Genomic DNA, 13,202 nt, shown 5'->3' with positions numbered 1-13,202 from the left:
ACCTCTGGTTTCCGGTCAAGGATATAAAAAGCTGGCATTTGCCACTCTATCCTAACAAGCAAAAGCCTAAACAGACTGAAAAAATAAACAACTCTTCTTAGATTCCTAAATGAAGTGTGGTCACAGGGCAAACCACTGTCCCCAAATTGGAGAGATTGAAAGGGTAACACAGAGAATCACAAGTTACTGAAGCAGAAACCCACAAGCTGAAATCACTGTGGTAACCAATGCCAGGACAGGGAAACCGGAACTGTAATTGACAAATTCCTCTCAGTGGGGACAAACCTGAGAGAGAAGAACTCCAGGGGAGCCCAGTCATGGGGAAGAAAACCCACACTTCTGTTGAGTTTTATCTCCTAGAGTTCTACCTGTTTCTCGCAGTGAATATCCGAGAAAAATCCTGTCATACTCCCAGCAGGGAGAAAGGAAAAGGAACCATTTTCAAATATGCCAAAGCATTCTGTTCTTTATGCAAAGTCTGCTCCAGGAGAAAAATTTAAAGCAGAGCCTTAGGTTTTATCAGAGCCTAAATGACTGGGGGGAAGGAAAATACCCAACTCGAGCCCACTCTAGCCATCCTGTTTCCACCTAAGATAGAGGAGAGACTGAATAGGCACATGTGAAGTTCACAGTCCAGTAGGAGAACCTCACTAAAACACTGGGACCTACATTATGTGTCAAGTTAAAATATTTTTTTACAGAAAACTTAAAACCACAAACAAAACGTCCAAAGTTTGGAAATTTTTAAGAAAACATTTCTAGAGACCTAATAGGTTAAAGAGGAAGTTATAATGCAAAAAGAAAAAGAAATATTGAGTCCTAATCATAGGACTATAGAACACTTCCCCTCTCCCCACACCTTAAAATCACTTAAAAGACCTATTTACAGCAGTTCCTTTTACTGAGCACATCATACTTAGCTATCAAGAAAAAACTGTAAGGCATAATAAAAATGTTTTTAAAAGTTTGAAGAGAAAAAAGAAAAAGAAAGTTTGAAGAGACAGAGCAAGTATCAGAAACAAACTCAGACAAGTCAGAGATGTGGACTTAAGAGACCAGGAATTCAAAACAATTATGATTAATATGCTTAGTGCTCTATTGGATAAAGTAGACAGCATGCAAGAACAGACAAGCAATGTAAACTGAGATGGAAATTCTAAAACAGAACCAAAGAGAAATGCTAGTGAGCAAAAATTCTGTAACAAAAATGAGGAATGCTTTTGATGAGCTTAATTCATAGACTGGACGCAGCTAAGAAAAGAATCTGACCTGAGGATATCTCAATAGAAACCCCCAAAACGGGGAGGGGTGAGGATTGAAAAACAAAACAGAATACTCAAGAACTGTTAGACAACTACAAAAGCTATAAATTATGAGTAACAGGAATAACAGAAAAAGATAAAGATAAAGCAACAGAAGAAATTGAATCAGTAATTAACAATCTCCCCTAACAGAGTACACCATACTGAAATGGGTTCACTGGTGTATTCTAGTGAACATTTAAGAAAGAAATTATACCAATTCTCTACTACCTGTTTCAGGGGCTAGAAGCAGAGGGAATAATTCCTAACTCATTTTCAGAGACTAGCATTACCCTAATACCAAAACAAAAGACATTACAAGAAAATTTCAGACCAATATTGCTCATGAACATTGATGCAAAAATCCTCAACAATGAACTACCACTACACATCTATTAGAATCCAAAATCTAGAACACCGAAAACACCAAATGCTGGTGAGGATGTGTAACGACAGAAACTCTCATTCACTGCTGGTGAGAATAGTGCAGACACTTTGGAAGAGACATAGAAAACAAACATACTCTTATCAGCAATTTTGCTCCTTGGTATGTACCCAAAGGAGTCGAAAACTTATGTTCACACAAAAACCTGTACATAATTATTTATAGTAGCTTTATTCATATTGCCAAAACTTGGAAACAACCAAGATGTCTCCTTCAGTAGGTGAATGTATAAATGGTGGCATATCCAGACAATGGAATATCATTCAGTTTTAAAAAAGAAATGTACTATCAGGCCATAAGAAGACATGGAGGAACCTTAAGTGCTTGTTACTAAGTGAAAACAGCCAATCTGAAAAAGCTATATACCGTATGATTCCAACTACATGGCATTCTGGAAAAGGCAAAACTATGGAGATAGTAAAAAAGATCAGTGGTTCCCAGGTAATGTGGGGACAAAGCAGGGATCAATACAGAGAATAGAGGAATTTTAGGGCAGTGAATCTACTCTGTGTGACACTATAGTGATGCAACATATCATTATAAATTTGTTCAAACTCAGAACATACACCACCAGCAGTAAATCCTAATATGAACTATATAGACTCTGGGTGATAAAAATGTATCAATGTAGGTTCATCGATTATAAGATTATAACAAAAGTACCACTCTGGTAGGGGATGGTGATAATGAAGGAGGTGATGAATGTGTAGGGGCAGGGCACCTTCCTCTTAATTTTGTTATGAACCTAAAACTGCTCTTAAAAAATAAAGTCTTTAAGTAAAAAAATTAAAAATGTAAATATGAAACAAAACAAAACATTGGACCAAAGGGTTACTAAACCTGGGTTTACTTCCAATCCTGCTACTAACTAGCTGTGCAAGTCACTCACTTCCCCTTCCTGGGCCCTAATTTACTTATCTGCGAAAGAAGAAAAATTGGTCTCATGACATCTAAGGTTTTTTCCTGTTCTAAATTTCTATGGATAATGCTAATTGTTTCTATTTTAAAGTTACAAACACCCTCAAAACCTATGTAGGGTCTTCCCTGGTGGCGCAGTGGTTGAGTCTGCCTGCTGATGCAGGGGACACGGGGTCGTGCCCCAGTCCAGAAAGATCCCACATGCCGTGGAGCGGCTGGGCCCGTGAGCCATGGCCACTGAGCCTGTGCGTCTGGAGCCTGTGCTCCGCAACGGGAGAGGCCACAACAGTTAGAGGCCCGCGTACCACAAAAAAACAAAACAAAACAAAACAAAAACCTATGTAGGATTTTCTATATCAGATCAAATAAAATGGAATATGGCCACACAGACACACATACAAAAATATCTATGAAAATGAAAACAAAAAGATTAGGGAGTGACAAGTTTTGAAGATTTGTTTTTTAAACAGTTTAGTTCAGACATGATTGACTTAAACTGCTCATATTTAAAATATCCACTTAGAGTATCAAAACTAAAAGTTTCCTCCTGGCCTTTTAAATTTATCCTTCTCACCATATGAAATTACCCTACCTGCACATACTCTACCCTTTGTAATGGCTATTTTCAAATATATTCCAGAATGGAAAAGACTAGTAAGAAGTAATGATTCTGTCATTATTTATTATTTCATGGTTGTTCTTATTCTCTATATCACAATGCACTTAGTGGTTTATTTATAATCGCAGACATCATGTCAATTCACATATAACCCCTTCAGGATGTGTTTCTAAAATGTAAAGGCCCTTATATAACTCCAATAACTTTGTTGCAAAAAATCAAAATACTTAAAATTATGATAAACTGTTGTAAGTGCTGAATTTTGTCAACTGTATTATTTGATGCAGATTGATTGCAATCTGGATACAAAATTTATCTTAGGCAATAATTAGGTGTGTCTTGCATGTTTTTTAACCTCTATGTACCACTTACCATTTTTTAGTTCATATTATTCACTTGATGAAGCTGCTAAGCCATTTGTTCATTAGAATTTGCCACAATCTAAATTTGGTTTATTGAGTCTTTCAAAATGTTTAACATGCTCACTCTTCTTCCATATTTCCTGTACACAAGCTATGCTCAACATCATGAAATAGCAGGGAAATGCAACTAAAACCACAGTGACATAATGCTATATATTTACTAAAAAAGTCAAAATTTTAAAAGCTAACCATATCCACTTTAGCAAGAATATGGGAGAACTGGAACTCTCATACACTGCTAATAGGCATACAAAAGGAAACAATCATTTTAGAGGACAATTTGGTGTTTCTTAAAAAGTTTTATAGGGCCTTCCCTGGTGGTACAGTGGTTAAGAATCCACCTGCCAATGCAGGGGACACAGGTTTGAGCTCTGGTCCGGGAAGATCCCACATGCCACAGAGCAACTAAGCCCATGTGCCACAACTACTGGGCCTGCGCTCTAAAGCCAGTGAGCCACAACTACTGAGCCCATGTGCCGCAGCTACTGAAGCCCACGTGCCCTAGAGCCTGTGCTCTGCAACAAAGGGAAGCCACCGTAATGAGAAGTCCCCTCACCGCAAGGAAGAGTAGCCCCTACTCGCTGCAACTAGAGAAAGCCTGCGCAGCAACGAAAGCCAAATGAAGCCAAAGAAAATAAATAAAATAAATTTTAAAAGTTATATATTACCTACACTATGATTCAGGTATTGCATTTTGATGTGTTAACACAAGAGAAAGGAAATATGTCAATACGAAGAACTGTATCCAATTTGTGTACCACTTTTATTTGCAATAGCCAAAACTGGAAACAATTAGAACATCCATAAACAGATGAATAAATAAATAAATAGTGCAATAACAATCCAACACACTTTTCAATAACATAAAAAGGATGAACTACTCATGTAAGCACCATGAACTGCAAAATAAATATGCCACGCGAGGGGACCCAAGGAAAAAAAAGAAAAGACTTTATGACTTCAATCATATAAAATTCTAGAAAATGCAAACTAATTTGTTATAACGAAAAGCAAATCAATGGCTGCTTGGAGGACAAAGAGGTTATTAAAGGATTATTAAAGGTAAGTATGGAGGTGACAGAAACGTTTATTATAATGATTGATGGTTTCATGGATTTATATAGATATCAAAATTTATCAAATTTTATAGTTTAAATATAGATATTTACTGCATATAATTTATACCTTATTAAAACTTTAAAAATATGATTCAACTTAAAATTCTGGATTTCCTACTCTAGAAAATCAGTTTTGCCAACCATACTGACTCAATGGGCAGGTTCAGCACTTGCCTCAGGGGCAGCAAAAATAAGTGAGAAATTTTTGAAGTGGAAACAAAGACTATTTCCACTTCATTCAACAGGGATACTGGATGGGTCAAAAATACCATATCACTAGACTAAGAATCTTTCTTCTCTCTATCCTTGTTTTCCTGTTTGCACAGCAATGGCCTTAGATGAACAGCCCAGAGAAGCCACAGGAATCCACAAAACTTTTTTTTTTTTTTTTTGGTACGCGGGCCTCTCACAGCTGTGGCCTCTCCTGTTGCGGAGCACAGGCTCTGGACGCACAGGCCCAGCGGCCATGGCTCACGGGCCCAGCCACTCCGCAGCATGTGGGATCCTCCTGGACCGGGACACGAACCTGCGTCCCCTGCATCAGCAGGCGGACTCCCAACCACTGCGCCACCAGGGAAGCCCCACAAAAAGTTTTGATTATTTTCTCTGACAAGGCCTTCAGCTACACAGGATATACAGTTCTGGACGTCCTGAGAATTTCTGTACCTGCTCATCCTTCACAACCATAGTGACTAAACATCGTGAGTGACCTTTTAAAAGAGGCACATTCAACCATTATGTTGTAGTCTCCTCCACTCTCTATTAATCCAGTGTTTCTGTAACAATTATCACTTCCCTGGCCCCTTTAATCTTAAAATCACTGATGTTACCCTACAGAATTCAGGACATCAGGGCACATAGCTCTGCTGCTGGACCTGGGGAACAGATTTCCCTCAACAGTGCTGAGCACGATGAAATGTCGCCTGTGAACAAGAGAATAAGTTTATGTTGCTCTCAAAAGCACTAAAGGTTGTCACAGCAACCAGAAACAGCCCCCTCCTCAGTTTGAACTCTGAACCTACAAAACATCATGGTATGTCATCTAAAAATTAACACCACAAAGCCCTGCAGTCTTTCCTTGAAGGTTTTGAGCAGCAATGCAACCTAGGCCAAAACTGGAGAGGCATATTCTGTCATCATACTGTCCCTGCTGAGGCACACAGTTTGGGATCCTGACCAGAGCAGTTCATCTCAAGCCAACAAACCCAGTTTACAACAAACCACCCCATACAGTGAACAGAACCCCTAAGATTAATGGTGTCTTAAACAATAAGACCTTTATTATTATACAAACAAGAGCAATGGGAGGCAGACTGTTCCCCAGGCTAGTGACTTGGAGGCTGGAAAAATCCCATCACTAGAGTCTCATGAGATCAATAATATTACTGAAAAATGTAGTCCATCTTTTCAAATCACCAACGGAGTCCTCTAGGCCAAAACTGGGTAAGGCCCATGATTTAACTCATAAGGGAGGAAAAAAACCTGGGAAAGACTAAGTGTTCAAGCTACTCATGAATCATCCCGCAAGTGGGAGAGCACTGGGGTTTCCTTCCCTGAACACACTAGGTTGGGTGAATGTTGCACACTATGGGCATCTGCCAGGTGGTTAGAGGTGAAATGACTTCTACTACAGAACTGGCGGTGACATGAATCTGGCAAGGGCCCTGGACAGGTTAAAAAGTGCAATGCAGCTCCCACATACCTGGAATTTAAGTAGATGTTTGGATGTATCTGGTTCAATACAGGCAAATGGCATCTTCATAAGGGATCTCCTCCTGTGTTGTTGCACTGAACAAAGAAATCATATATACCTGCACATTGAAGGTAGTTCTCCCATTTGAAATCTGTGGTATCCCATGAGGTACGTTCTTCAGCGGAAGGCTTTCTCACACTCACTGAATTTATAAGTTATAAGGCCTTTCTCCACTGTGAATTCTCTGGAGTGTACTGAGGCTAGACTTTGGCCAAAGGATTTCCCCCATCTGCCATACTCATAAGGCTTTGCTCCAATGTGACACTATGGTGTTTTAGGAGTCTGGAGATGAATTTCCCACATTCAAATGCACATAAAGCCTTTCTCCAATATGAACACTCTAGTGGTCACTGAAGTTGGGCCTATGGGTAAAAGATTTCCCACATTCACTGCACTCATCAGGCCTTTAACCAGTGTGAACTCTTCGGTGTTTAATGAGGCTGGAGCTATGGCTAAAAGATTTCCCACATTCGCTGCACTCATAAGGCTTTTCTCCAGTGTGAATTCTCCTGTGTTTAATGAGGCTGGAGTTTTGAGTAAAGGATTTCCCACATTCACTACACTCATAAGGCCTTGATCCAGTGTGAACTCTCTGGTGTTTCAAGAGACTGGAGCTGTAAGTAAAGAATTTCCCACATTCGCTGCACTCATAAGGCCTTTCTCCAGTGTGAACTCTCCGATGTTGCAGAAGTGCAGAGCTTTGGCTAAAAGATTTCCCACATTCGCTGCACTTATAAGGCCTTTCTCCACTATGAACTCTATGGTGTTCAATGAGACTAGAGTTTTGAGTAAAGGATTTTCCGCATTCACTGCACTCATAGGGCCTTGATCCAGAGTGAACTCTCTGGTGTTTTATAAGACTGGAGTGGTAGGTAAAGAATTTCCCACACTCACTGCACTCATAAGGCCTTTCTCCAGTGTGAACACTCCGGTGTTGAAGGAGTGCAGAGCTTTCACTAAAGGATTTCCCACATTCACTACACTCATATGGCCTTTCCCCAGTATGAATTCTCCGATGTTTAATGAGGTTGGATTTGTTGCTAAATAATTTTCCACATTCGTCACACTCATGAGGCCTCGCTCCAGTGTGAACTCTCCGGTGTTGAATGAGGCTAGAGCTTTGCCTAAAGGTTTTCCCACATTCCCCACACTCATAAGGCTTTTCCCCAGTATGAACTCTCCAATGGTCATTGAGGCTGTAGCTTTTGCTAAAAGATTTCCCACATTCGCTGCACATGTAGCATTTTTCTCTAGTGGGGACTCTTTGGTGCTTAAAAAGCATGTGTTTGCAACTAAAGTCTTCAGTACATTCTCCAGAGTTATAATGAGTTTTCCCCCTGTGAAAGGCAGCTCCACACTCAGTTCCCCTGTTTGACTTCTTCCTCATGTATGTGGACTCCCCATGGGAAAGGGACTTCCCTGACACAAAACATTTGCAGTCTTTCATAAATGAGGCTCTGTCCATGTTGCTTCTGAAGCATTTCTCGCCAATGTTCTGCTTTTGGTGCTGAAGTTTTGCACTGAAATACAACTGCTGCTCCCATGCCCCAATATCGTACAGTTTCTGCCTCTGGTGCTCAGTCAAGTGCAAAATGTCTCCCAAGTCCGGGCCGCATATCTCACAAAAATGGGCCTTTTGGGTGGACACACCTGCCTTGGGAGTACTGACCTGTGACATTCTATTTACAGAAATGCTCTGTTCAGGAGGTGCCTCTTCATCCTCTGCTCCATGCCAACAACCTGAAAGCAAGTAATGCTGGTGAAGTGCACATTGACTTTGGTCGGAGGGGACAGCTACTACAAAAGTGTGTATAACAAACCTAGGAACCTGTCCATGGGATTGTTTGCAGGAGCAAGGAGTTGGTTGCAGTTGAGGATGGGGCTGCTTAGCACTACTGAGCTATAAAGATCACAGAATGGGAGAGGTCTCATGAGGTGAAGGACACAACCTTGTGGTGGACACAAAAAGAAGAGACAGGGTATGCAATTCCTTCTTCTACAAAGAACTTTGAAAAGGAACCTGTCTGCTGGGGACACATGAACACTGTATAAAAGGGTTGTGCCAAGACCCAAGAAAATACTATATTAGGGCAGCTAGTCTTTAAGGACTGTTTAAGAATGTGTGCACACCTCATGAAACAATACATAGGGGGACTTCCCTGGTGGTCCAGTCGTAAAGAATTGCCTTTCAATGCAGGGGACCCAGGTTCTATTCCTGGTCGGGGAACTAAGATACCACATGCCACGGAGCAACAAAGCTCACACGCCACAACTACTGAGCTTGCGCGCCTCAATGAGAGAGAGGAAACCCACACGTCACAACTAGAGAGAAACCCATGTGCCGCCGCAACTAGAGAGAAGCCCGTGCGCCACAATGAAGACCTGACACAGCCAAAAATAAATAAATAAATTTTTTAAAGTTAAAAAAAAAAAGAATACATAGGGGCCAATGCAGAAAGCACTGCAGTTGGAGTAGTGAGAAAAACGGGTGAGAGAGGAGTCCAGAGATGTGAGGTTAACCTCAGGTTGGAAATTAAGAGTAGCAGTGACAATAGAGATGACGAATTGGCCAAGTGTCAAGAAAGGGGAAGACAGAAATGAAGTGTGGCCACTGGCATCAAAATTCTGGTCAAACACAGTAAGTTTCTGGCATGATTTGAATACGGCATTGTCATCATGCCCTCTATGTGCTACTATGCAGGACCAGGCTCCCTCTGAGTCATCTTGCTTGATTCATATACATACTGTGAACCTCTGTGGGCTCTCCAACCCAATCCCGCTCCCTCACTGATCAAATACATGGCACCTTGATGATACAAGAAGCAAGGGATTCGATATCCTATCATAACCATAATGGAAAATAAAGAATTTTTTAAAAAGAATAATAATAAAAAAAGAACTGTTAAGTCAACAAGGAAGATAATGTTGGGCATGCTAAAGGAAGGAGAGGGAAGTGCACAAACCTCAGCCCAACGAACCACAGCACCAACCCAGGGAACTAAGGAAGGAAGCAGTGCCCATGGTCCTGATGTGAGGACAGACTGCTCCTGGGGAAAAAAGGAAGGGCAGAGACTAGTTCAAGGCACAGAGGCAGGTTTGACAGCCTTACCCAAGGAAGTTGTAAGTGCCAAGTTCTCCAGCATCACGTTGTGGTACAGGCATCTCTGAGCATCATCAAGGAGATCCCATTCCTCCCAGGAGAAGTACACAGCCACATCCTCAAAGGTCACACTGCCCTGGCAAGATGGAGACAGATGAAACCACAAACAGCCCCTTTCTCAGGGACAACAATCCATGCCCCATGCCCACTCTCCTCCCAAGCTCTCCAACTCAGAGGAGAAACCAGGCCCTGGTACCATTGGTGTCACTGTCTTCAAACGGTCCCATTGATCACTGGAACCAGCCATCAACAAGAGGTGCGTTGGCAAGTAGGTATCTAAGCTGTGGACCTGGCATAGAGGGATCCACACACTCATGCCAGGCTATTCCACTGGTGTGGCCAAGGTCACAAAAGCCTCAATACCAGGGCCCTGGGGTCATCAAGCATACTCCCTCTTCAAGTACGCATAATCCTTGAGACTGGATCCCACAGCCCATGACTATGGTGGTCACCACCTCACTGTCCCACACTCCAGACTTCTAGACCTGTGTATTTAGCTGCTCACTTAATGCCTCCACTTACTGCTCTAGGAAACATCTCAGAAGCTCCTGATATCTCTGGGGAATATTACTCCTACTACCAACTTCCTCATCTCTGTTGATAGAGTTTCTATTCCCACACCTGCTAAAAAAACAAAACAAACAAACAAAAAAACAACCCTAGGAATATCCCTGAGTCCTGTTTTACTCCCTCATGGTTCACATCAGAAAATATAGTTGTCACTTTTAAAAACACACATCCAGAATCCAATCATACCTCCTAAACCATGACTCTGGTCCACTGACCCTCACCTGGATTATGGCAGTAGCCTCCATACCCATCTTCCTTACTCCTTCCTCTAACCCACAGTTTATACTTCATGCAACAGCCAGATGTAGCCAGTTAAGACGTTGGTAATACTACCTCCCTCCTCTGATTGAAACCTCCCATCAATCACCAACTTCTCAGCAGTCATTCCAGTCCTAATTACTGTCCCCTGATCTTTATTCCCACCTGAAAGAAAAGGGACTTTTCCTTTCCTGGAAATTCCCAGTTAAGTTTTACCTCAAGCATGTGCTACCAGTTTCTAGGATAACTTTTCACACCTGTTTACAATGGTTGCCAGAAACGGAAACACCTTCCCATAACCCTGGCCTTAGGGTTTCTCCAGGGCTTCCAGACCCCAAAGTGGGGGCACAGCACTTACGAGTCGCAAGAAACCACAATCCAGAGAACATGTGGGTGGAGGTCAGGGACAGTGAGGGAATGGGGCACCCTCCACTTGGCTGTGTTGTTTCCAAAATGCGCCTCTGCAGCCGTGGGAAACGTGGAAAAAGCCAAGTCTTGAGGAATGAGTCTATGGCGGGGTTCGATGGGCTCAGACCTCCCTATACCCCTGCCTGACCCTGAAGACTGGGACTCAGGGTAGCTATTCAACCTCTGTTCCTCAGTGATCGGTTCTCCTTTTAACAGGTGTCCCTCCGCCTGTCACCCTTGCCCACGCCCCACCACCATCCCGGACACCGCGGCCTGGGCTGCAGGCACGTGAGCAAGCGCCCCGCATTCGGGGCTTTAGTCTGGCGCGGTGAGGGCCGGAGGACGAGCGTTTACCTGAGGCAGGTTCCTCAGCGCCGCCGCCGCCATCAGACTCTGGGCGGAGCGGGGCCGGGAGAGGCGGGACGCAGGGACGGCGGACCCTCTCCTGGGCCTGGCGCGGGGCCCCCGGGGGGCGTCGCCGAACTTCAGACCCGCCTCTATGCCGCGGAGACAGCCCCTCCTTTCGGACCTTCTCAATTCCGTCACCTCGAGATGGACCCACAATTCCCAAATCTCTCACACTGGTCAAACAAAACCAAGAGTAGCTAACATGGCCGCTGTGAAAAGGAAGCCAGAAGTTCCGCCCTGACATCATGCGGCCTCCTGTCTCTAAGCGTTCATTGGGTAGCGTTCCTGCCGCTCGATACTGAGCATTCTGGGTAATGTAGTCCCAACAGATCCACACACTGAGGAGACTGGGCTTTCTGCTGGAAAGGACTAGCTTTGCCAGGAGGGGAGTTGGGAAAAGATATATCCAGGTGAGTTTCACCCCACCTTTAAAGGTATCGTGATCCTATGTTTGCCAAATGCTCTCTGCAGCTGATCACCCAAGTGTTTGGAGACATAGAGTTTCGTACTCGGTGAAGATTGGCATGCTCCCAGAAGCTAAAAATACTATTTCAGGGAATTCCCTGGAGGTCCAGTGGTTAGGACTCTGGCTTTCACTGCTGAGGGCACGGGTTCAATCCCTGATGGGGAAACTAAAATCCCGCAAGCCGCGGGGCACGGCACGGGGGTGGGGGTGGGGGGGGGGGGGGGGTGGGGAAGAGAGATTCAAACAAACAATTTCAGATGCCCCCAAAGGCTACAAAACCAAACGAACATATTTTTATAGAATCAGACACAAAATGTGTTTGTTAGCGGAAGCTAATAAACACTATCTTATTTCAATTCAAATTCATGCACTCCAAAGCATAAAGTTAGTTTTCCAGTCTATGTACATTTGGTCAGGGGCAAGAGAGAAAATACTCCAGATCGTGTTCTGTCAAGGAAGACAGAGGAAGGATATTGAGCCACCCTCAATCAGGAGTACAAAAATAGATCTAACAGAGCCTCTCCTTGACTAAATTTTAGTCAAGCCCCTCTAAGCTTTTTCTCTTTATTTATTTTATTTTATTTTTTATTTTATTAGACCCAGTCTTTGGGCCTTGTCCTCAAGAGCAAGAATTCTGCTAAGTGGGTTTGGCAAGAATTTCCCATCCTAAATGTCTGATAGCCACTGATATCTGACGAAATTTCCTCATCCCTCACCATCACACAGGTAATAACTGATCACACTGACCTACACCTTCTGGAAGAATTGTTTAGGTCAGTTTAGGAAGAATTTCCCTGCTCTCTTAGTAATTTTTTATCCACTGACACCAACCCCTTCCTCCTTGGCTACAAATCCCAACTTTTTTACAAGCGTCTGAGTAATTTTTCTTTAACAGATCAGTCTGTGGTTTCCAAAGAAAACATCTCTCCTGCCTTTAGAGTCAATTATTCTGTCTAATACATTGAACAACACTTTTAACCATTTAATATCTCTTACTTGATACGCTGACATATATTCAGTTCCTTTTAGGAATCTACCATCAATCTCAAAAAAAGGACAATGAGAAACATGCTACTTTTACTGTACAATGGCTGCAGTGTTCACAGTTGGAGGATGTATACAAAGGGTACTCTTGCCCTGGAGATACTGGGAGTATCTTAAATTTACAATTTCATTGCTGGGAAATGATTATCATTTCTTTTTTGATGCAGGGACTGTTTGCATGAAGAACTGATGTTATCTCAGAAAAATAGTTGTAAAATGCAAATTACAAATAGCTATTCATAATGTCTATGTAGTGATTCAAAGTAGTAGCAGAAATAGTTTTGGTGAAACATCAGTGGATGATAGAAAAAG

At 42.6% G+C, this 13,202-nt stretch overlaps 1 protein-coding gene across 1 annotated transcript; it reads right to left on the bottom strand.

Annotated features, from left to right (window-relative positions):
* Positions 1 to 5,198: 5,198 nt before the first annotated feature.
* On the bottom strand, positions 5,199 to 12,070 carry LOC114907962 (zinc finger protein 154-like). The gene is made up of 3 exons (XM_029244115.1): positions 11,327 to 12,070; positions 9,686 to 9,812; positions 5,199 to 8,316 (listed from the first exon to the last, which is right to left on the bottom strand). The coding sequence occupies exons 1-3, from the start codon at positions 11,357 to 11,359 to the stop codon at positions 6,983 to 6,985; spliced, it is 1,494 nt and encodes a 497-aa protein (XP_029099948.1). The 5' UTR covers positions 11,360 to 12,070; the 3' UTR covers positions 5,199 to 6,982.
* Between the last annotated feature and the right edge of the window lie 1,132 nt (positions 12,071 to 13,202).

The sequence above is a fragment of the Monodon monoceros genome, unplaced genomic scaffold (assembly GCF_005190385.1).
Source record: "Monodon monoceros isolate NGI ecotype Baffin Bay Population unplaced genomic scaffold, NGI_Narwhal_1 Super_Scaffold_10, whole genome shotgun sequence".
Classification (NCBI taxonomy): domain Eukaryota; kingdom Metazoa; phylum Chordata; class Mammalia; order Artiodactyla; family Monodontidae; genus Monodon; species Monodon monoceros.
The sequence above is the reverse complement of the archived record's forward strand: the minus strand, read 5'-3'. Positions and strand labels throughout refer to the sequence as shown.

Coding starts and splice junctions, on each gene's coding strand:
- LOC114907962 (XM_029244115.1), bottom strand. CDS start 11,359: ATGGCGGCGGCGGCGCTGAGGAACCTGCCTCAG. Junction 9,813..11,326: donor CGCTGAGGAACCTGCCTCAG/GTAAACGCTCGT, acceptor CCATCTTGCCAG/GGCAGTGTGACCTTTGAGGA. Junction 8,317..9,685: donor GGCACTTACAACTTCCTTGG/GTAAGGCTGTCA, acceptor ACTTGCTTTCAG/GTTGTTGGCATGGAGCAGAG.